A 23147-nucleotide genomic window follows, 5' to 3' on the forward strand; every position below is an offset into this window, starting at 1 on the left:
TACAGAGGCCCAGGATGCAGGAGATTTAAGCCAGGAGAGACAAATACTGAGCCATACTCCTCCTCCTCCTCCTCCTCCTCCTCCTCTTCCTCCTCCTCCTCCTCCTCCTCCTCCTCCTCCTCCTCCTCCTCCTCCTTCTCCTTCTCCTTCTCCTTATTTTAATCAACAGTCAGACATCTGTGAGGGAACTGTATTCTCCAGGTTTGCAGCAGACTCACTGCTGTGTGTGTGTATGTGTGTGTATGGTGTGTGTGTGTGTTGGCTTGACTCTGGAGTGACTCAGTCCTGCACTTGGACAACCACACCCTCGCTGCTTCTCCTCGCGCACACACACACACCATACACACACACACGCACACACACCATACACACCATACACACCAAAATAATCTCACACAAAACCCTGCTCGCACACACACACACCCTTCTTTCTAATGCTCATCCTGTCTCTCCCTCTATGTGTGTGTTCTCTGTGCCTGTCTTGTGAGCAGTGTATGACTGTTCAGCTCTCTACATCCCTGTGCTCCCTGCATTCTCCACATTCCTGCAGGCTTCTTAGGGGAGGGACTCCACTCGCACCAAGACCCTGCCCTGCTCACAGTCACAGCCCACTGCCTCCTCTCTCTGGCTCACTCTCTCTACCCTCATCTCTCTAGTCTCACTCTCTCTGCCCTCCTCTATCTGTCTCACTCTCTCTGTCTCACTCGCTCTACCCTCATCTATCTGTCTCACTCTCTCTGTCTCACTCTATCTACCCTCCTCTCTCTCTCACTCTCTCTACCCTCCTCTCTCTGACTCACTATCTCTGTCTCACTCTTTCTACCCTCATCTATATGTCTCACTCTCTATGTATCACTCTCTCTCTACCCTCCTCTCGCTGGCTCACTCTCTCTGCCTCACTCACTCTACCCTCTTCTCGCTGGCTCACTCTCTCTGCCTCACTCACTCTATCCTCATCTCTCTGTCTCACTCTCTATGTCTCACTCACTCTACCCTCATCTCTCTGTCTCACTCTCTATGTCTCACTCACTCTACCCTCCTCTCTCTGTCTCACTCTCTCTACTGTGACTATCAAAGCATTTATGATGACCCACCACAGAGACCAAGACAAATTTCCCTGAGCGGGACAATAAAGTTCATCGTATCGTATCGTATTGTCTCACTCTCTCTGCCCTCCTCTCTCTGTCTCACTCTCTCTACCCTCATCTCTCTGTCTCACTCTCTTTACCCTCCTCTCTCTGTCTCACTCTCTCTACCCTCCTCTCTCTGTCTCACTCTCTCTACCCTCCTCTCTCTGTCACTTTCTATGTCTCATTCTCTCTACCCTCCCCTCTCCGTCTCACTCTCTTTACCCTCCTCTCTCTGTCTCACTCTCTTTACCCTCCTCTCTCTGTCTCACTCTCTTTACCCTCCTCTCTCTGTCTCACTCTCTTTACCCTCCCCTCTCTGTCTCACTCTCTTTACCCTCCTCTCTCTGTCTCACTCTCTTTACCCTCCTCTCTCTGTCTCTATCTCTATCCTCCTCTCTTTGTAGCTCTCATCCCTCCTTTCTGTCTTTCTGTTTATTCTCCTCTCTGTATCTCTCTAACCTTTCTCTCTCTCTTTCTAGCTTTCTCTCTCTACCCTTTTTCCTCTGTCTCCCCTTGTGTCTCCCCCTCTCCTCTTCCTTCTCTCCCTCTTCCTCCTCCTCTCTCTCTCTCTGTATACAGTATCTCTCTCTCTACCCATCTCTCTGTATATAGTATCTCTTTCTCTACCCATCTCTCTGTATACAGTATCTCTCTTCCTCTCTACCCATCTCTCTGTAAACAGTATCTTTCTCTCTACCCATCTCTCTGTATACAGTATCTCTCTCTCTACCCATCTCTCTGTATACAGTATCTCTCTCTCTACCCATCTCTCTGTATACAGTATCTCTCTCTACCAATCTCTCTGTATACAGTATCTCTCTCTCTCTCTCTACCCATCTCTCTGTATACAGTATCTCTCTCTCTCTCTACCCATCTCTCTGTATACAGTATCTTTCTCTCTCTCTACCCATCTCTCTGTATACAGTATCTCTCTCTCTCTACCCATCTCTCTGTATACAGTATCTCTCTCTCTCTACCCATCTCTCTGTATACAGTATCTCTCTCTCTCTACCCATCTCTCTGTATACAGTATCTTTCTCTCTCTCTACCCATCTCTCTGTATACAGTATCTCTCTCTCTCTCTCTACCCATCTCTCTGTATACAGTATCTCTCTCTCTCTCTACCCATCTCTCTGTATACAGTATCTCTCTCTACCCATCTCTCTGTATACAGTATCTCTCTCTACCCATCTCTCTGTATACAGTATCTCTCTCTCTCTCTACCCATCTCTCTGTATACAGTATCTCTCTCTACCCATCTCTCTGTATACAGTATCTCTCTCTACCCATCTCTCTGTATACAGTATCTCTCTCTACCCATCTCTCTGTATACAGTATCTCTCTCTCTCTCTACCCATCTCTCTGTATACAGTATCTCTCTCTACCCATCTCTCTGTATACAGTATCTCTCTCTCTCTCTACCCATCTCTCTGTATACAGTATCTTTCTCTACCCATCTCTCTGTATACAGTATCTCTCTCTCTCTCTACCCATCTCTCTGTATACAGTATCTCTCTCTACCCATCTCTCTGTATACAGTATCTCTCTCTCTCTCTACCCATCTCTCTGTATACAGTATCTCTCTCTACCCATCTCTCTGTATACAGTATCTCTCTCTCTCTCTACCCATCTCTCTGTATACAGTATCTCTCTCTCTCTACCCATCTCTCTGTATACAGTATCTCTCTTCCCTGGATCCCTACATGTCTCCCTAGACACAGCACCGCACAAAGTATTTATGTGTGTGTATCAGGATGTTTGTACTGTGTTTGAACTTGTCTGAGTGTGCTGTGTTTACGTGTTTGTGATCATGTGTGTGTGTGTGTGTGTTCATGTGTGTGTGTTGGTGTGTGTGTGTTGGTGTGTGTGTGTTCATGTGAATGTGTGTGTGTGTTCATGTGTGTGTGTGTGTGTTCATGTGTGTGTGTGTTGATGTGTGTGTGTGCCTCCCTGTAGGGTTCTTCTCTATCACACTCTGTGGCCTCGTTATTTTGGGCTCACACCGGACGTGAATCAGACTAGGGGGTTGTGTCATACACAGCATCAACCACACACACACGTGCACACACACACACACATGCAGGAAGGTTTCTGGTAAGTGTGGACCATTCTCCCTGGTCCAACTCATACAGGGGTAAGTGAGACTGTTGTTTTAGGTTTCACTATGTGTGTGTGTGTGCGTTCGTGTGTGGAAACTGGATCACAGATGTTGGATGGAAACGAGAGCAGGACTTGAGAGAAGAAAAACAGTTCACAAAATAAAGACCCCACCTGATGTCACTTCCTGTTCTCGAAACACAGATTTCTGCAAGTTCTAATCGACTTCCTGTCCATATCCACCTTGGAGTTCAGCGATTTTTGAGTTCAGTTTGTTTCAGTAACAGCTACTTCCAAGAACTGTTTTAACAAGTTTATATTCAACTCAAAACACAGCTCTCTGCATGTGACCATTACTACACAGTGAGAATCCTGAAATATGACACAAACACACTCACATTTTACAAACACAGGCACACTAACACACACACACACACATTAACAGTTCACAGAAATCACACAAGAAGTTCAGAGATCACACGCAGGCACACGCAAAAAGTCTTCCAGGAATCAGGCCCACTTTTTCGACTGGACACACACCATCTACTCTGAGCAGGTCACACATCATTGGTTAATCAATGAGGTTGTCTTCCAGGTACTGTTATCTCATTGGTTCAACATGGAGCAGGTATCCTCCAGTCATGGTCTAGAGCTGCTCTCTCTACAACTTTACCACAAATAAAAAGGATTTCTAATGATTGACTAGGAATACCCAGAAGTGAGGCAGCAGCATTCATGAGACAGGGTCTTGGAACTTTCCTGGCCTCAACATTGACTAGGCTACCAGGAATACATTAACTATTAAAGATTGCACGTTTAATTCCTAAGCACCATCCCCTATTCTCTATTTGTCTGTGTGATTATACAAATGAAACCCCTCACAAAAGGATGAATTGATGCTGTAGGCCTGGGCAATGATGCAAGGTTGTCTTGACAGTTTCATTGTTTCTTAAGTTATACTGTATATCAACACTCCAAGCTACTTTTCTTTGGGGACGATGTTGGTCAACTAAATAAGGTAATTCGACTGTACAGACGGCTATTGTGTTGTGCGTCGTCTTGCCGTAAACACAGTTGGTTGCTATGTCGACAGGTGGAGCTGCCGTACACGGCCCGTTGACATGCAGGAGTGTGCAGAAAGTTTGGAGACTGAAGGGTATTGACTAGCGCTGTGATTGGCCACAGCGCTCACCAATAGCGCGCTCACATGCGGAAACAATGCTAAGAGAGCTCGTGTGTGATGTCAACGCTATTTTTGGTGGTACCCGCCTAGAATGCTATTTCTGTCTTCCAGGGGGGCCGGACTTAGCAAGTTGCTTGCGATAACTCTGTTCTCTCTTTCTTTGCAATTCTTCTGGCAAATCTCATCATGACTTCTTGTTTCGCCTGACAGCAGTTTTTTTTAACAGAGCAAAACACAGCAGGGCAAGAGAAACGGACTATAAATTGTTTGTTTTGTTTTGACGTAGGATATTTGAATTTACATCCTCATGCATTGTCGTCGCATTCTGAACAAGGTATGAAGTGCTGCATTCACTGAGTTGATACAACCTTTTTCCCCCCGCACTGCAAAGGCACGTAACCCGATCTGTCCGCAGGTAAAGCAGTATTCACCTTGTGATTAGAATCATTTGCAGCGCGTGACCCGCACGGTATCCGTCTCACGTTCTAGAACCGGCCTTGTTCTTATTCCAGGTAGGCTACGTCGGATCAGATGGGTCTACTAGGCAGTTTTATAGGAGCCCACAAACTAGTGCTTACGGGCCAAGACTTGTAAACGCTGGCATATTATTGGCCTCGCTACTAGTTTCCATGGAATCCCTGTCGAAGCAGATGGTCATTCTCTAAAGCTACAGGTTTGAGGATCGCCTCTCGGAGGGACGGAGGGAGAGAAATGAGAATGAATTCTTTGCTGCTTCTAGGCAGAGGCTAGTGCGTGAAACAGGCCTAAATAGGAGACAAAAAACTTGTCTTATGTATTTTTTTACTTTTAAAAGCTGCGTAGTTTCTTAACCGTAAGGAAGTGTAATTTGAAAGTGAACTTCTAACCTACTGACCTTAGGATAGAATCAAGTCAGTGCCGTAATGTACACCGTAAATACGTAGAAACATTACCAAACTCATTTAATTTGATTTGTTAGATTCAACTTATAAACCGCGTATGCTGTCATATTGACAAACGTTGTCCTTTCTCTGCAGATGGAATCACGGAGTCGGGGCCATCCTTAGAGGCAAACCGACGGAACTACATATTTCTGAGTGGCAGGTAAGTCATGATAACAGCGGCCTGACACACCGCTCAGGTGTCATCTGATCCCGGAGAATGGAGTGTGTTCACAACACGTCTTGGCAACATACCTTCTCAAAACAGACGAGGGTTATGCAAAACTGTAACCAACCCAACGTTTCAATAGAGCTCTTATAGCCAAGTTCCAGAACAGAAAGAGTTGTTCAGAGTTCGGGACAGAGTCCCAACGAGCCAAAAAACTTATAGGATATATTAGTTCTATAAAGATTTTTATTTAAACAAAGTGTTCTAAGCAGAACCTTTTTTCTGTATATATCCTGCTATGTCAACCATGCACATGTTCTACTCAGAAAAACATGAAACAAATGTGTTCAGGAGACAGGAATTGTTATATCTATTTTGATTTGCGCTGTGCCAAACATATTTGCGTGAGAGAGAGAGAGACGCAGAACTGGTCTTGGCCGTTCCACTGTATCTCAGAGGAAGTCTGTTTCCAACTGTGTCTAAATATAGTTGTTGGTCTGAAAGTGTGACCCAGTGATTCTGTAATTAATGTCACAGTTTCTGGTCTGTTGATAGCTAATGGTTCAGTTAGCCTCTAGGTTTCCTTCTGTTTGCAATAATGTCACATTAACCTCCTCAACAAGCCTCCATATAGAACTAGTTTCAGGTCTGTGAAGTTTGAAGATATCGATGCTGGCCTAACACACACACACCACACACACACACACACACACACACACACACACACACACACACACACACACACACACACACACACACACACACACACACACACACACACTCACTCACTCACTCACTCACTCACTCACTCACTCACACAGACATGCATATACAAGTACAGGCACTATAATTCACTCATGACATGCTTTAACGCAACACTACAGCATTAATATATAACACAACAACAATATGACTACTGTTTTAAACAGTTCATCTCTGCAGAGTTATTACCTTCCATTCAGATGGCAGCAAACAGAATAACAGTCTTCTGGATGCTTCATGTAGTACGCAGAACAGGAACAGACCAGTTTCTGTTTTAGACCCTCATTCACAATGTCTCTCTCTCTCTCATACACACACACACACTCTCTCTCACACACACTCTCACTCTCTCTCACACACACACACACTCTCACAGATATATATTATTGTGAGATGTTATTGAGAGTGTGTGTGTCAGAGTGTGTGCATGTCAGAAAGTGTGTGAGAGAGAGAGAGAGAGAGAGAGAGAGAGAGAGAGAGAGAGAGAGAGAGAGAGAGAGAGAGAGAGAGAGAGAGAGAGAGAGAGAGAGAGAGAGAGAGAGAGAGAGAGAGAGAGAGAGAGAGAGAGAGAGAGAGAGAGAGAGAGAGAGAGAGAGAGAGAGAGAGAGAGAGAGAGAGAGAGAGAGAGAGAGAGAGAGAGAGAATGTGTGTGTGTGTGTGTACTGGGTACATTGATAGCTTAGCCTGTCGTGGTACTCTCCATCTCTCCCTCCCTCTTTCTCTCCATCTCTCCCTTCTTTCATCCATCGTTCCCCTCCATCTCTTCATCCCTTTATCTCTCCTTCTCTCCTCTCTCCGTCAGTCTGCATGGAAAAACACAGTGAGGTCATGGTCGAGGCTGTAGTGTCCTGTTACGTGTGTGTGTGTGTGTGTACGTCCAGTTAACTGACACTGCCCTGCTCCTTTGTGCCACTAATAGCTGTATTCATTAAATTGCTGCCCTCTCCCCTCACACACACACACACACTCTCACGCCCACGCTATCACCTAAACACACTTGAACATGCACACACACTACAACATACACACAGACACATGCATGTGAAAGAAGCAGGGATAATGGCAGACAGGCAGACACAGACAGACAGACAGACAGACAGACATGCAGGCAGACAGACAGGCTGAGATAAAGACAGACAGGCAAGCAGACAGACAGACATGCAGACAGGCTGAGATAAAGGCAGGCAGGACAACAATAGTCAGGCTGCTCACTGCTGGAGTGATCACGTTTCCTTTCGCTGGCTTTAACCTGGACGAGAGAGAGAGAGAGAGAGAGAGAGAGAGAGAGAGAGAGAGAGAGAGAGAGAGAGAGAGAGAGAGAGAGAGAGAGAGGGAGAGAGGGAGAGAGGGAGAGAGGGAGAGAGGGAGAGGGAGAGAGGGAGAGAGGGAGAGAGGGAGAGAGGGAGAGAGGGAGAGAGGGAGAGAGGGAGGGAGACAGGGAGAGGGAGAGGGAGAGGGAGAGGGAGAGGGAGAGGGAGAGAGGGAGGGAGGGGGAGAGAGAGAGGGAGGGAGGGAGGGGGAGGGGGGGAGAGAGAGGGAGGGAGGGGGAGGGGGAGGGAGAGAGGGGGAGAGAGGGGGGAGAGAGGGGGAGAGAGGGGGAGACCGAAGAAATGAGGAAAACAGAGAGAGATCAGAGATCAGGTTAACTCTGTCAGCTCTAGTGTAACTGTCTGTTTTAAGATATGTTATGACTGCTTGTGGATCCAAGCTCACATGAGTATGTGTTAGTCAAAGTCTGAACCCACACCATCGGAGTGTGTGCTCCAGGGCAAGTGTCAGTTGGTGTTAACGTGTGTGTGTTTGTAAGAGTTAGTAAGAGTGTGGTTGTACCCTTACCAGGAATGTCCCTTTCCTTTGTTCATTCAGTCAGAAAAGTGTCTTTGCATATTCATGAGCTGAGTTACTGCTAACTGTGCTCAGAGCTGCTGTTAAAGTTTAAGAGAGGGAGAGAGAGGGAGAGAGAGGGAGAGACTGAGTGAGAGACTGAGTGAGAGACTGAGTGAGAGACTGAGTGAGAGACTGAGTGAGAGACTGAGTGAGAGACTGAGTTGGAGATACAGAAAGCTGTCATTATCCACATTCCTGTGTGGTGAACTTTCGCACTGTATTCTCCTGCTGGCTGACTCTCGCCTCTTCTCTCTCCTTGTCTCTCCTCCTCTCCTTTCCTCTCCCTGTCTCTCCTCTCTCCCTGTCTCTCCCTTCCTCTCCCTTCCTCTCCCTTCCTCTCCCTGTCTCTCCTCTCTTAAGTTAAAGTAAGCTCTGTTGATATGCTCACACACACAAACTGTACACAAACAACTGTCAGTCATAAGAGATCATTATTTTCTTTTATAAGACATTGCATATAGTGAAACAGACTATACCCACAACCCTGTACACAAGACACACGCTCGCTCGCTCACTCTCACACACACACAAACACGCTCTCACACACACATACTCACTCCCACTCTCAGCTTGTGTGTGTGTGTGTGAGAGAGAGAAAGAGAGAGAGTCTGTACAATAAGACTGTGGTTTTGTAAATGTGCTGATGTGTTGATTGACGTCTGTGAGGTGAAGGCCTTTGACATTTGCCGAACTGTTTGTGTGTGTGTGTACACGTATGTGCACGTGTTTGTCTGTGTGAATTTCAACACAGAGAGATGTTTGGAATATTTATGTAGTTAGTTTGCCTAAGGGGAGAAGGTTGGGAGCTTTTCTTGCCAATATTATCTTAGCCTAGCCTAGCTTAGCATAACCAAGCTTTTCTTAAGTTAGCCTAGCCTAGCTTAGCATAACCAAGCTTTTCTTAAGTTAGCCTAGCCTAGCTTAGCATAACCAAGCTTTTCTTAAGTTAGCCTAGCCAATCTTAGCCAAACCTAGCTTAGGCCTTGTGCTTTTATTGCTATTTAAGTTTTCATCTATTCACGCCTTTATTGATTTACACAAACATTTTAAAAGCATACTGAACACATGCCACATGCATCATCCACATAGACACACACACACACACACACACACACACACACACACACACTGTCAGCCTTTAAGCAGTGTGGTCCTGTGGGGGGTAAGAGCAGAGCGAGAGGTCCGTTCTTTTTCCAACCAATCTCTTTGCAGAACAACACTCCTCCAGGGTTGCCTCCCTGCCCCCTTGTTCCTCCCTCCCTCCCCTGGTCACCTGACAGGCTGGCTCTCTACATGCCCTCCCCTGGTCACCTGACAGGCTGGCTCTCTACATGCCCTCCCCTGGTCACCTGACAGGCTGGCTCTCTACCTGCCCTCCCCTGGTCACCTGACAGGCTGGCTCTCTACATGCCCTCCCCTGGTCACCTGACAGGATGGCTCTCTACCTGCCCTCCCCTGGTCACCTGACAGGATGGCTTCCCACCTGCCCTCCCCTGGTCACCTGACAGGCTGGCTCTCTACATGCCCTCCCCTGGTCACCTGACAGGCTGGCTCTCTACCTGCCCTCCCCTGGTCACCTGAGAGGCTGGCTCTCTACATGCCCTCCCCTGGTCACCTGACAGGCTGGCTCTCTACATGCCCTCCCCTGGTCACCTGACAGGATGGCTCTCTACATGCCCTCCCCTGGTCACCTGACAGGATGGCTCTCTACATGCCCTCCCCTGGTCACCTGACAGGCTGGCTCTCTACATGCCCTCCCCTGGTCACCTGACAGGATGGGTCTCTACCTGCCCTCCCCTGGTCACCTGACAGGCTGGCTCTCTACATGCCCTCCCCTGGTCACCTGACAGGATGGCTCTCTACCTGCCCTCCCCTGGTCACCTGACAGGATGGCTTCCCACCTGCCCTCCCCTGGTCACCTGACAGGCTGGCTCTCTACCTGCCCTCCCCTGGTCACCTGACAGGCTGGCTCTCTACCTGCCCTCCCCTGGTCACCTGACAGGCTGGCTCTCTACCTGCCCTCCCCTGGTCACCTGACAGGCTGGCTCTCTACCTGCCCTCCCCTGGTCACCTGACAGGATGGCTTCCCACCTGCCCTCCCCTGGTCACCTGACAGGCTGGCTCTCTACATGCCCTCCCCTGGTCACCTGACAGGCTGGCTCTCTACATGCCCTCCCCTGGTCACCTGACAGGCTGGCTCTCCCTGAGGGGCTGCAGGTGTGACCAGTACCATGTGCCAAGTGGCCGGATTGGCTGGACTGTTTCCCCTGGTTTGCTGCAACACACACACACACACACACAGACACAGACAGACTAGCCTGAACAGCTGTTTGGATTCTGATTGACAGCTGGGGTTTCCTCCCCAAACATCTGAGAATGGGAAAGAGAAAAAGCGTGATGGCTTCATCGGGCCGTGACCTTCAGCTCTCACTGGAGCGCTTCGCAACCAAATGTGAAGCGGCTGGGATGCGAATCAGCACCTCCAAATCTGAGGCTATGGTTATCGACCGGAAAAGGGTGGAGTGCCTTTTCCGGGTCGGGGAGGAGATCCTGAACCAAGCGGAGGAGTTCAAGTATCTCGGGGTCTTGTTCATGAGTGAGGGAAGAATGGAGCGCGAGATCGACAGGCGGATCGGTGCGGCGTCCGCAGTGATGCGGGCTCTGCATCGGTCCGTCATGGTAAAGAAGGAGCTGAGTCGAAAGGCGAAGCTCTATATTTACCAGTCGATCTACGTTCCTACCCTCACCTATGGTCACAAACTATGGGTAGTGACCGAAAGAATGAGATCGCGAATACAAGCGGCCGAAATTAGCTTTCTCCGCAGGGTGTCCGGGCTCTCCCTTAGAGATAGGGTGAGAAGCTCGGTCATCCGGGATGGGCTCAGAGTAGAACCGCTGCTCCTCCGCGTCGAGAGGAGCCAGCTGAGGTGGACGCCTCCCTGGTGAGGTGTTCCGGGCACGTCCCACTGGGAAGAGGCCCCGGGGAAGACCCAGGACACGCTGGAGGGACTATGTCTCTCGGCTGGCCTGGGAACGCCTCGGGGTCCCCCAGGAAGAGCTGGTGGAAGTGGCCGGGAGAGGGAAGTCTGGGCCTCCCTGGTTAAGTCGCTGCCCCCGTGACCCGACCCCCGGACAAGCGGCAGATGATGGATGAGAGAGAGAGAGAGAGAGAGAGAGAGAGAGAGAGAGAGAGAGAGAGAGAGAGAGAGAGAGAGAGAGAGAGAGAGAGAGAGAGAGAGAGAGAGAGAGAGAGAGAGAGAGAGAGAGAGAGAGAGAGAGAGAGAGAGAGAGAGAGAGAGAGAGAGAGAGAGAGAGAGAGAGAGAGAGAGAGAGAGAGAGAGAGAGAGAGAGAGAGAGAGAGAGAGAGAGAGAGAGAGAGAGAGAGAGAGAGAGAGAGAGAGAGAGAGAGAGAGAGAGAGAGAGAGAGAGAGAGAGAGAGAGAGAGAGAGAGAGAGAGAGAGAGAGAGAGAGAGAGAGAGAGAGATGGTATGATGGTGATGGTTAAGACTCTATAAGAGATCCTATGTTGCTCAACACTGATGTAGCAAGACATCCAGAAGACATGTGTCATGTGGAGAACACACACACACACATGCCGCCCAGCAGTGGTTTACAGTGGAGGAGGAAACAGGAGTCTAAACTTTGCAAACAGGAAGTGCCTCTTTCTCTCTCATTGTTGTGTTTTTTATAGACATGGCTTCCTGTCGCCGTTACTATGGTTACGCCAGTCTCTCTTCCTCTCTGCACGCGAGTGTGTGTGTATCCTAGACACATGCTCTGTCCATCCACGGGAGGGAGGGAGGGAGGGAGGGAGGGAGGGAGGGAGGGAGGGAGGGAGGGAGGGAGGGAGGGAGGGAGGGAGGGAGGGAGGGAGGGAGGGAGGGAGGGAGGGAGGGGAAGAGAGAGACAGAAGGAGAGATAGAGATATAATTGTTTTTCTCAGGACAGAAGTTTCAGGGCGCTAGCTCTCTGTTCTGTAGCGAGGTAACTTATAGCTAACACAAGGAACTAGTCTAGTGTGTGTTGGTTAATTCTAGCTAACACAGGACACTACCCTAGTGCTGTTGTTGTTCGGACCTGGGACTGTGTGTATATGTGTATATCTGTGTGTGTACTATATATCTGTGTCTGTATACAGGTGTATGTGTGTTTGTATATACATGTTTGTGTATATTCCGTCTGTCTTTGTGTATGTGTGTGTTTCTTTGTAGGCCAGGTGACCTCATACTATATCAGTTAGCTGAGACGGAAACTCAGGTCAGAGGAAACACTAGCCTGGTCACTGTATCACACAGACACACACACATGCACTAGGCTAGTCACTGTATTATACACCTGTAGGCGTGGACACATACACACACACTCACACATAGATATACATACACACACACACACACACACACACACTGTAGCAACCCAGGAGATTTGAAGGCCCGATACACCATAAAATAGGACTCAGACACGGGGTTTGACATGAATGGGTTTTTACTAAAGGGTTTCAGGGTAAGGGTAGTGGGACAAACTTTAAATTAGGGGTCTTCCCATCCGGGGTTTGTGGTCCTTCACGGAGTGCGGTTCTGGGGGGGGCAAAGCAGAGGGAAAGGTTAACAGCAATGCTCCTCCAGGGTTGTCTCTCTGGTCCTCTCCCTGCCCTGCGGCCTTGGGCTGGCTCCCTTTAAGCCCTCGCCTGATTGCCTGATGGGCTCCAGGTGTGACCAGTGCCATGTGCCCAGTGGCTGCAGCACCTCGACAGGCAGGTAGACTCCCTCTATCACCTCCCCCAATCGAAGATGATGGACCCGCCTTTGGGCCCGGATTGGCTGGTCTGACTCCCCTGGTTTGCTACAACACACACACTAACGCAGATATACCGACTCACACATACACACATACACACACAGATACAGAGTAGACACACACACAGGTAGTACACACCCAGTGAGCTGGTGGTGGAAACACAGCTTCCAGGAGATAGAGCAGTTACTCCCACTGGAACAACGGAGCAGATCTGATATTGTGTGTGTGTGTGTGTGTGTGTGTGTGCTGCATGTACACAGGGGTCAGGAGTGAGTGTGGGAGACGGACATTCCAGCTGTAATTCCATACATGCCTCCTCCATCTCCTCTCCTTTTCCCTCTTCTCCTCTCCTCTCCTCCCCTTCCTTTCTAAGGTTCTACAAAGTGCTTCATTTGTTTGTATTTGAGTGTTTGTGTGTGTTGGTGCTGTGGGATGTTTAAAAAGCCCTGTTACTGTAGCAAACAGAAAACAATAGACATATCCGGCCTAAACACACACACACCTCCACACACACACACACCTCCACACACACACACACACACACACACTGACGCAGCTGAGAAAAACCTGCAGGAAATCCTTCCCTGTAGAGTCATTTCAACAGTGATTGACCCTGTGCATGCACACACACACACACCACACACCACACAAAGCAACAGGTGGGCGTGCAGGAACACAGAAGAAAGAAGGTGTCATGTTACATTTGTACCAGGCACTGGTGAAACAGTCCCACACACACACACACACACACAGATCATAATAACGTTGCCTCCCCTATGGCTTGTCGGCTTGAACTGTTTGTGTGCTTAGGTGTGTGTGTGTTGGAGAATGTGTGTGTGTGTGGAGGGGGGCGTCTGGTCATCCTGTAGACTCTCCCAGGGGTGTCCGGTTACCCCCCCATCTCTCCATCCCTCCGTTCTTCTCTTTATCCCTCTACCTCTCCACCCCTCGCTCCTTCCCTTCCTACCTCCCTCCCTCCCTCTCCACACCTCCCTCCGTCCCTCCCTCCTCTCCGTCCCTCCCTCCCTCCCTCTCAGCCCTGCTTCAGCTGACAGCCTGCTGAGAGGAGACCTGCTGGTGCAGGCTAGAGAGAGAGAGTGCTTGGCTGTTGATAGTGTAAAAACTGTGTGTTTGACTGGGCTAAAGTCTAACAAGCTGTTATTGACTTCACACTTAACACTCCTCCCTTTCCCTCCCTGTCATACACACACACACACACACACTGTTTCTGCCCACATTCCAGAAGTCTGGCTGTGAGAACGTCTACTGACCACAACATTCAGACCAGGCCTGACCCAGGCCATACCAGACCAGACCAGAATAGACCAATATTACCAGAAGGAGAAAGGGAGAGAGAGGGGGAGAGAGAGAGGTGTCTGACCCTAGCTAAGCAGATGTCACTTGGTCACTTCCTGTTCCGTTGGTGTGGTCATTTAGAGCAGGGTAGTTAGGATGCTGTATGTGTTAGGAGTGTGGGTGTGTGTTTCTGGCAGTAGATCTGCTTCCTCCTTTAGACACAGAAACACCCCAGAGAGTTGGAGAGAGAGGTGGAGAGAGAGTTGGAGAGAGAGATGGAGAGAGAGGTGGAGAGAGAGGTGGAGAGAGAGGTGGAGAGAGAGGTGGAGAGAGAGGTGGAGAGAGAGATGGAGAGAGAGGTGGAGAGAGAGTTGGAGAGAGAGATGGAGAGAGAGATGGAGAGAGAGTTGGAGAGAGAGTTGGAGAGAGAGTTGGAGAGAGAGATGGAGAGAGAGATGGAGAGAGAGTTGGAGAGAGAGTTGGAGAGAGAGTTGGAGAGAGAGATGGAAAGGGGGAGTAGAGGGGAGGGACAGATTGGGATGAGGGAGGAAGAAGAGGTGGAGGTGGAAGAGGGAGCTTCCCGTAAGGTTGTAACCAGTAGAGCAGGTTCTGTAGAAGAGGTCAGACACATCCTAGCAGGAGGAAGAACAGCCACACGTCCTCTTATCATGCTGTCAATCAACTAGGACTCATCCAGCCAGCCAGCCAGCCAGCCAGCCAGCCAGCCATCACCTTGCAAATGTTGGATGGATACAGCACTGTACTTTGTTTTACTGTGCTCTGCTGTGTCCGTGTGTGTGTATGTGTCTGTGTGTGTGTGTGTATGTCCATGTGAGTGTGACCGTGTGTGTGTGTGTATCACAGCCAGGCCCTTGTTCCAGAGGAGAACACAGCTGCCCAGAGCTGTCTGGAGAATGGAGGGGTTTCTTCTCACACACACGCACACACACATGCACACACACATGCACACACACGGACACTCCTCCAGCCCAGCTGTGTTGCATAGTGATCTCTGTCTGTAGATCTCTCCTCTCACTACTGTGCGTTTCTGTGCATGTGTTTCTGTGTGTTTGTGTTTCTGTGTGTTTGTGTTTCTGTGTGTTTGTGTGCATTACATTCCAGACTGCAGGAAAGTCATGTCAGCTGTAATGTATACATGTCTCTGTCTAGTTAGTTAGTCTTGGACTTCTCTCGCCTTGTGTGTGTGTGAGTGTGTGTACCATATTCCATACACCCAGTTCCGTCCCCAATCCTGGTGTGTGTGTGTGTGTGTGTGTGTGTGTACCAGGGTGAGACAGGGTTTTCCAGTGACTCAGCCCTGCAAATGCTGCATGCAAAATCAGGGACATGCTGCACATACTGACTGGAACAGACACACTGGTGTGTGTGTGTGTGTGTGTGTGAGCCTTGATTTCTAGTCAAGCTCATTCACAAGAACTTGGATCTCTGTTGCAATTAATCTCCCTCTCTCCCTCCCTCCCTCCCTCTCTCCCTCTCTCCCTCTCTCCCTCTCTCTCCCTCCTCCCTCCCTCCCTCCCTCCCTCCCTCCCTCCCTCCCTCCCTCCCTCCCTCCCTCCCTCCCTCCCTCCCTCCCTCCCTCCCTCCCTCCCCTCCCTCCCTCCCTCCCTCCCTCCCTCCCTCCCTCCTCAGCAGTGCTGTTGGCCCCAGCCCTGGGTTCCTTCCCCATGGACCTGCGCGTGGGCGAGCGAGGGATGCGTCCAGGCTCTGAGACGGCCCTCCTCACCCCCCTCCACCCCCCCCTGCTGCTCTCCCCCTTCTCTCAGCAGCAGCTGCACCAGCACATACGGGTACGAGGGAGGGAGGGAGGGAGGGAGGGAGGGAGGGAGGGAGGGAGGGAGGGAGGGAGGGAGGGAGGGAGGGAGGGAGGGAGGGAGGGAGGGAGGGAGGGAGGGAGGGAGGGAGGGAGGGAGGGAGGGAGGGAGGGAATCTGACAGGAGACCGGTCAGAAAGAATGTTATTAGTGTTTAACTTTGTTTACATTTTTGTTGTCTGTGTGTCTTTGTGGTGTGTGTGCTCCGTGTCTCTGTGTGTGTGTTCAGTTCAACATGGAGCAGAGGAGGAGAGAGCAGGAGGAGGAGGAGAAACAGCAGGAGCTGCAACAGCTGTGGCATAAAGACAAGAGCCAACAGAGTGAGACACATACACACACACAGGAACACACACACACACACACACACATCGCATACACACTCTCACACACACACACACACACACACACACACACACTCTCACACACACACACACACACACACACATCGCATACACACTCACACACACACACACACAGGAACACATACACACTCTCACACACACACACACATCGCATATACACACACACACACATCGCATACACACTCTCACACACACACACACATCGCATACACACTCTCACACACACACACACATCGCATACACACTCTCACACACACACACACATCGCATACACACTCTCACACACACACACACACACACACACACGCACACAGGAACACACACATCGCATACACACACACACACACACAGGCTCCCGTACACACACACAAAACCCCTGTCACCACCCTTAAAGGTCTAGGAACAGATCTTGTTTACAAAGAGGGACTGTTACCGATTGGCCGCTTCAGTTGTTTTCTTGTTCTGATTGGCTGTGTGTGTTGATTGACAGGTGCTGTAGCTAGTAGTGTGGTGAAGCAGAAACTCCAGGAAGTGATTTTGAAGAAGCAGAAACAGGCGGCACTGGAGAGGACCTCCTCTAACCCTCTGTCTGGACCTCCTGTAGGCTACAGGTACACACGCACTTTTGTTTTTCAAAAATATTTTTCAAACCATTCAAAATAATTTTCTAAACTTTTTGTAGACTTGTAAACTGTTTTCGGGAAACATTTATCAAAATTAGTCATCAAAAGTGTCAGCCAAAAAATATATTTTCAACTTTTAGAAACTTTTTTTTTCAACTTTTTTTCCATATACAGTGAAAGGAGAGGGGAGAGGAGAACAGAGAAGCCTAAAGCAGAGCAGAGTAAAGCAGAGCAGAGTACAGTGGAGTTTAGTAGAGTCTTCATGAAGTCATCAATGCTGCAAACTTATTTTGGAAAAAAAATCGCAAATATATTTGTAACCTTTAGTAACTTTTTGTAGAAAATATTTTTCAAACGTTTAGTAACTTATTTTTAAGTTTTTTGTTTAAAAACCTTAAAAACGATTTCTTACTTTTTTTTTTTACCTTAAGAAACTTTTTTTTTCAAAACATTTTAGAACCTTTTTTCCCCTAAACGTTTCAACCTTCTGAAACCTTTTAGAAAAAAAAAATCTAACCTTTTGAAACTATTTTTTCAAAAAAGACAGACAATTAATATTGTGTATTCTATTGTGTATGTATTCACATTGAAATTCAGACTTTGATTAGAGTCCAGATACACACACAAGTATACACACACACACACACACACACACACTCTCAGGTCCATGCACACAGGTACACATTTACAGAAAAACACACTCACTCTCATCTGTGAATTGGTCAGGAGATTCTGATTCTGATATTCTCACTGACTGCTTCCTTGTTTACCTTCTCACACTCTGCCCTTTCACTCTGTCTCTGTGTGCATGTGTGTGTTTCTCTGTGTGTGTTTCTCTGTGTGTGTGTCTCTGTGTGTGTCTCTGTGTGTGTGTGTGTGTGTCGCAGGGAGCTGGCCCCAGACCCCAGCGTGCTCCCCCAGCCCCTCGTCTCCCCCCCCCCCAAAACCTCCAGCACCTCTGATGATATCCTCCCTCAACTACGCCGAGCAGGTCAGACACACACACACACGCACCCACACACACACAGAGACACACACAGAGACACACATATCAATAAACACACTGTATATGCAAGCACCCCCCCTCACGCAGACATACCTGAGCCAGGTGTTTGGTCCAAGCCCCGCCCTCTGCCTGGGGCGTGACACTTTCTTATTACATAAGAGATCTGTTGACACAACACCCACACCTCCTCAGCACTGCAGCAGAGCAGCAGAGCAGCAATGGGACCATTGTTCTCTGTCTGGTTAAACACAGGCTGGATCACCTGGAGGATGTTGGATCTGCTGCTAGTACAGCAACTCAGAACTACAGGGCCTGTCAGAACTACAGGGCCTGTCAGAACTACAGGAACTGTCAGAACTACAGGGCCTGTCAGAACTACAGGAACTGTCAGAACTACAGGGCCTGTCAGAACTACAGGAACTGTCAAAACTACAGGGCCTGTCAGAACTACAGGGCCTGTCAGAACTACAGGAACTGTCAGAACTACAGGGCCTGTCAGAACTACAGGAACTGTCAGAACTACAGGGCCTGTCAGAACTACAGGAACTGTCAAAACTACAGGGCCTGTCAGAACTACAGGGCCTGTCAGAACTACAGGAACTGTCAGAACTACAGGGCCTGTCAGAACTACAGGAACTGTCAGAACTACAGGAAGTGTGCAAACTACAGGACCTGTCAGAACTACAGGACAACCCTACAAGAGAATAACTTTAGAAACTGACTGACTGTTAATGTTGTTGTTGTTGCTGTGTAGAGTCGGAGCCGAACCTGAAGGTGAAACACAAGCTGAAGAAACACCTGAACACACGCAAGAGCCCTCTGACGAGGAAGGAGAGTGCTCCGCCCTGCATGAAGCACAGGGGCCCAGAGACCCTGGGTAACAACACACACACACACACACACTGGATAACCACACACACACACACACACAGAGTAACTAGCACACAAATACGCCTTCTCCTCCCCCTCTCATATGCCCCCCCCCCCCCCCAGACTCCTCTCCCGGCAGCAGCAGTACCCCTGTGTCTGGCTGCAGCTCCCCCAACGACAGCAGCCTGCCCACTGATTCACTGCTGCCCCCTACAGGAGGCCTGTCCCAGGAGGTCAGCAGCTCTCTCTCTCACACACACACACTGTCTCTCTCTCACACACACACACTGTCTCTCTCTCACCGACACACACACTGTCTCACTCTCACACACACACACTGTCTCTCTCACACACACACACACTGTCTCTCTCTCTCACACACACACACACTGTCTCTCTCTCTCACACACACACACACTGTCTCTCTCTCACACACACACACACACTGTCTCTCTCTCACACACACACACACTGTCTCTCTCTCACACACACACACACACACACTGTCTCTCTCTCACACACACACACACACTGTCTCTCTCTCACACACACACACACTGTCTCTCTCACTCTCACACACACACACTGTCTCTCTCTCACACACACACACTGTCTCTCTCACACACACACACACACTGTCTCTCTCTCACACACACACACTGTCTCTCTCTCACACACACACACACACACACTGTCTCTCTCTCACACACACACACTGTCTCTCTCACTCTCACACACACACACTGTCTCTCTCACACACACACACACACTGTCTCTCTCTCACACACACACACTGTCTCTCTCTCACACACACACACTGTCTCTCTCACACACACACACACACTGTCTCTCTCACTCTCACACACACACACTGTCTCTCTCTCACACACACACACTGTCTCTCTCTCACACACACACACACACACACTGTCTCTCTCTCACACACACACACTGTCTCTCTCTCTCACACACACACTGTCTCTCTCTCACACACACACACTGTCTCTCTCTCACACACACACACTGTCTCTCTCTCTCACACACACACTGTCTCTCTCTCACACACACACACTTTCTCTCTCTCTCACACACACACTGTCTCTCTCTCACACACACACACTGTCTCTCTCTCTCACACACACACTGTCTCTCTCTCACACACACACACTGTCTCTCTCTCACACACACACACTGTCTCTCTCTCACACACACACACACACTGTCTCTCTCTCTCACACACACACACACACACACTGTCTCTCTCTCTCACACACACACTGTCTCTCTCTCACACACACACACACTGTCTCTCTCTCACACACACACACACTGTCTCTCTCTCACACACACACATCCGATCCTGGGTCACTAATTGTATGTATCCTAACCAGTGACACGACCACCAATCACACGCCCCCCAGCTCGCCTCCTCTCATTGGCTGATGAGTCTATGGAAGCTGTGGTCTCCTGCTCTCTCACTCATTTACAGGATCACTGAGGCCCTCATCACACGTTCACTCCCTGAACTCTTCTAATCACTAAACATCCTCTCTCCATGCAGCCATTCACTGTACATAGAGGGGCAGGTTCTCCCTCACTTGTCAGTTTGAGAAATACAAGGTGTTGCGTGCGAAATGAGTGAGTCTCACGGTGAATGAGTGAATCTCACGGTGAATGAGTGAGTCTCACGGTGAATGAGTGAGTGTTTGATATTAATGTAAGGTTTGGAGGTGATCTAGTCAAACTGCCCCTGATGCCACGGCTGCAAGCACACTTCAGTTTCCCCGTTATTGATAATAGTAATAGATACACACACTCCTGCTGTTGAATGGGACATAACTAGTGTGTGTCCCTGTGTGTGTGTGCGTGTGTGTGTGTGTGTGCAGGCCCAGAGGCTGCTGCTTCAGGATGGCTCTCTGTCTCACTTCACCATTCAGAGCTCCTCCACGCTGCCCACCATCACTCTGGGTCTCCCAGCCAACACCAGGGTGAGCTCGCTCTCTCCACCTCTCTCTCTCCACCTCTCTCTCTCCGCCTCTCTCTCTCTCCACCTCTCTCTCTCTCCGCCTCTCTCTCTTTCTCCACCTCTCTCTCTCTCTCCACCTCTTTCTCTCCACCTCTCTCTCTCTCTCTCTCCACCTCTCTCCGTCTCTCTCTCTCTCTCCCTCTCCACCTCTCCACCTCTCTCCGCTTCTCTCTCTCCACCTCTCTCTCTCTCCACCTCTGTCCCTCCGCCTCTCTCTCTCTCTCCTTGCTAACAACAGGGTATTGCGTGTGTGTGTGTGCAGGCTGAGGGAGAGCTGTGTACTCTGACGGTGGGTCGTGTTCCAGGCGGGGGCTCTTCCGTCTACCTTCCCCTGGGGAGGGATGACCAGGCTGGGCTGCCCTCTCGCCTGCAGCCCCTTCTCATCCTGGAGCCCTCCGGTCTCCTCCACACCCCCCTGATCTCAGGTGAGACCCCCCCCCCCTCCTCTCCTCCTCCACATCCCCTCCCCTCCACCTTGTCTTGCACAGTTAGAACACATTTACATCTTCTCAGCAGTCATTTAAGTCCTTTATAGTTAGGTGATCGTCCTGACACAGCAGGGTAGCTCAGACTCATTCCTCGGCGGTGTGGGTGGAGTCTAGCTGTTCCTGCCACCAGAGACGTGATGCCTCCCCCTAGTGGCGGGGGATGGACCCTGCATCTCAGTGGGCGGGGCTGGAGATACTTTGATCATACAAAACTGGAGATGACTAATCATGGGTTTAAATATAGCTTTGCTCTGGATATTTATATGTAAAGTTACAGGCCTGGAAAGGTGTGACGACTTCCTGTCCACGTGATGTCACATCCTGTGGAAACTCACAACTCATGCTGTTGGTTTCAGTTGGAGATGACAATACTAGAATGCACCTCTTGGTTGAATTAAATTGATGTTTGACCTTGTCTGACTTCCCCTTTACTTCCATCCTCCATCCCTCCACCTCTCCTTCCACCCATTCCTTTCCCCTCCATCATCCCACCCACCCCTCCTCCACCCCTCTCTCCTCCACCCCTCTCCACCCCTCTCTCCTCCACCCCTCTCCACCCCTCTCTCCTCCACCCCTCTCTCCTCCAACCCTCCTCCACCCCTCTCTCTCCTCCACCCCTCCTCCACCCCTCTCTCCTCCACCCCTCTCAACCCCTTCTCCACCCCTCCTCCACCCCTCTCTCCTCCACCCCTCTCCACCCCTCTCTCCTCCACCCCTCCTCCACCCCTCTCTCCTCCACCCCTCCTCCACCCCTCTCTCCTCCACCCCTCTCTCTCCTCCACCCCTCCTCCACCCCTCTCTCCTCCACCCCTCCTCCACCCCTCCTCCACCCCTCTCTCCTCCACCCCCCTCTCCTCCACCCCCCTCTCCTCCACCCCTCTCCACTCCTTTCTCCTCCATCACCCCTCTCCACCCTCCTCGTCCAGTCCCAGGCCTGGGCCCCCTCCCTCTCCAGTTCTCCACCCAGGTGGAGCGTCTCTCCCCGGGGGCGGGGCCCCACCGTCCGCTGAGCCGCACGCGCTCAGAGCCGCTCCCCCAAAGTCCCCGCCCCCTCCACTCCCAGCTGCTGCTGCAGCACCACAACACCCAGCTGCTGGACAGACTCAAGCAGCACACACACCTGGGCCAGGTGAGACTCTCTCTGTCTCTCTCTCTCTGTCTCTCTCTCTGTCTCTCTCTCTGTCTCTCTCTCTGTCTCTCTCTCTGTCTCTCTCTCTCTCTCTCTCTCTCTCTCTGTCTCTCTCTCTCTATATATATATATCTCTCTCTCTGTCTCTCTCTCTCTGTCTCTCTCTCTGTCTCTCTCTCTGTCTCTCTCTCTCTATATATATATATCTCTCTCTCTGTCTCTCTCTCTCTGTCTCTCTCTCTGTCTCTCTCTCTGTCTCTCTCTCTCTATATATATATATCTCTCTCTCTGTCTCTCTCTCTGTCTCTCTCTCTGTCTCTCTCTCTGTCTCTCTCTCTGTCTCTCTCTCTATATATATATATCTCTCTCTCTCTGTCTCTCTCTCTCTGTCTCTCTCTCTGTCTCTCTCTCTGTCTCTCTCTATATATATATATATCTCTCTCTCTGTCTCTCTCTCTCTGTCTCTCTCTCTGTCTCTCTCTCTGTCTCTCTCTCTGTCTCTCTCTCTGTCTCTCTCTGTCTCTGTCTCTCTCTCTCTCTCTCTCTCTCTCTCTCTCTCTATTTATCTATC

At 49.9% G+C, this 23147-nt stretch overlaps 1 protein-coding gene across 1 annotated transcript in view; it reads left to right on the plus strand.

The window, feature by feature from the left end:
• The first annotated feature begins 4349 nt into the window (after positions 1–4349).
• The window catches only part of hdac7a (histone deacetylase 7a), a 28461-nt gene continuing 9663 nt past the window's right edge, over positions 4350–23147 (plus strand). Inside the window, exons 1-11 of the mRNA XM_084681112.1 lie at positions 4350–4744; positions 5427–5493; positions 15892–16049; positions 16302–16392; positions 16925–17045; positions 17945–18048; positions 18818–18940; positions 19057–19166; positions 20820–20921; positions 21222–21384; positions 22374–22576. Of these exons, the coding sequence (XP_084537238.1) occupies positions 15927–16049; positions 16302–16392; positions 16925–17045; positions 17945–18048; positions 18818–18940; positions 19057–19166; positions 20820–20921; positions 21222–21384; positions 22374–22576 (1140 nt within the window). The 5' untranslated portion in view covers positions 4350–4744; positions 5427–5493; positions 15892–15926. The remainder of the gene's footprint in view (positions 4745–5426; positions 5494–15891; positions 16050–16301; positions 16393–16924; positions 17046–17944; positions 18049–18817; positions 18941–19056; positions 19167–20819; positions 20922–21221; positions 21385–22373; positions 22577–23147) is intronic.

Source organism: Hypomesus nipponensis, chromosome 18 (genome assembly GCF_054491055.1).
Source record: "Hypomesus nipponensis isolate SF chromosome 18, ASM5449105v1, whole genome shotgun sequence".
Taxonomy (NCBI): Eukaryota; Metazoa; Chordata; class Actinopteri; order Osmeriformes; family Osmeridae; genus Hypomesus; species Hypomesus nipponensis.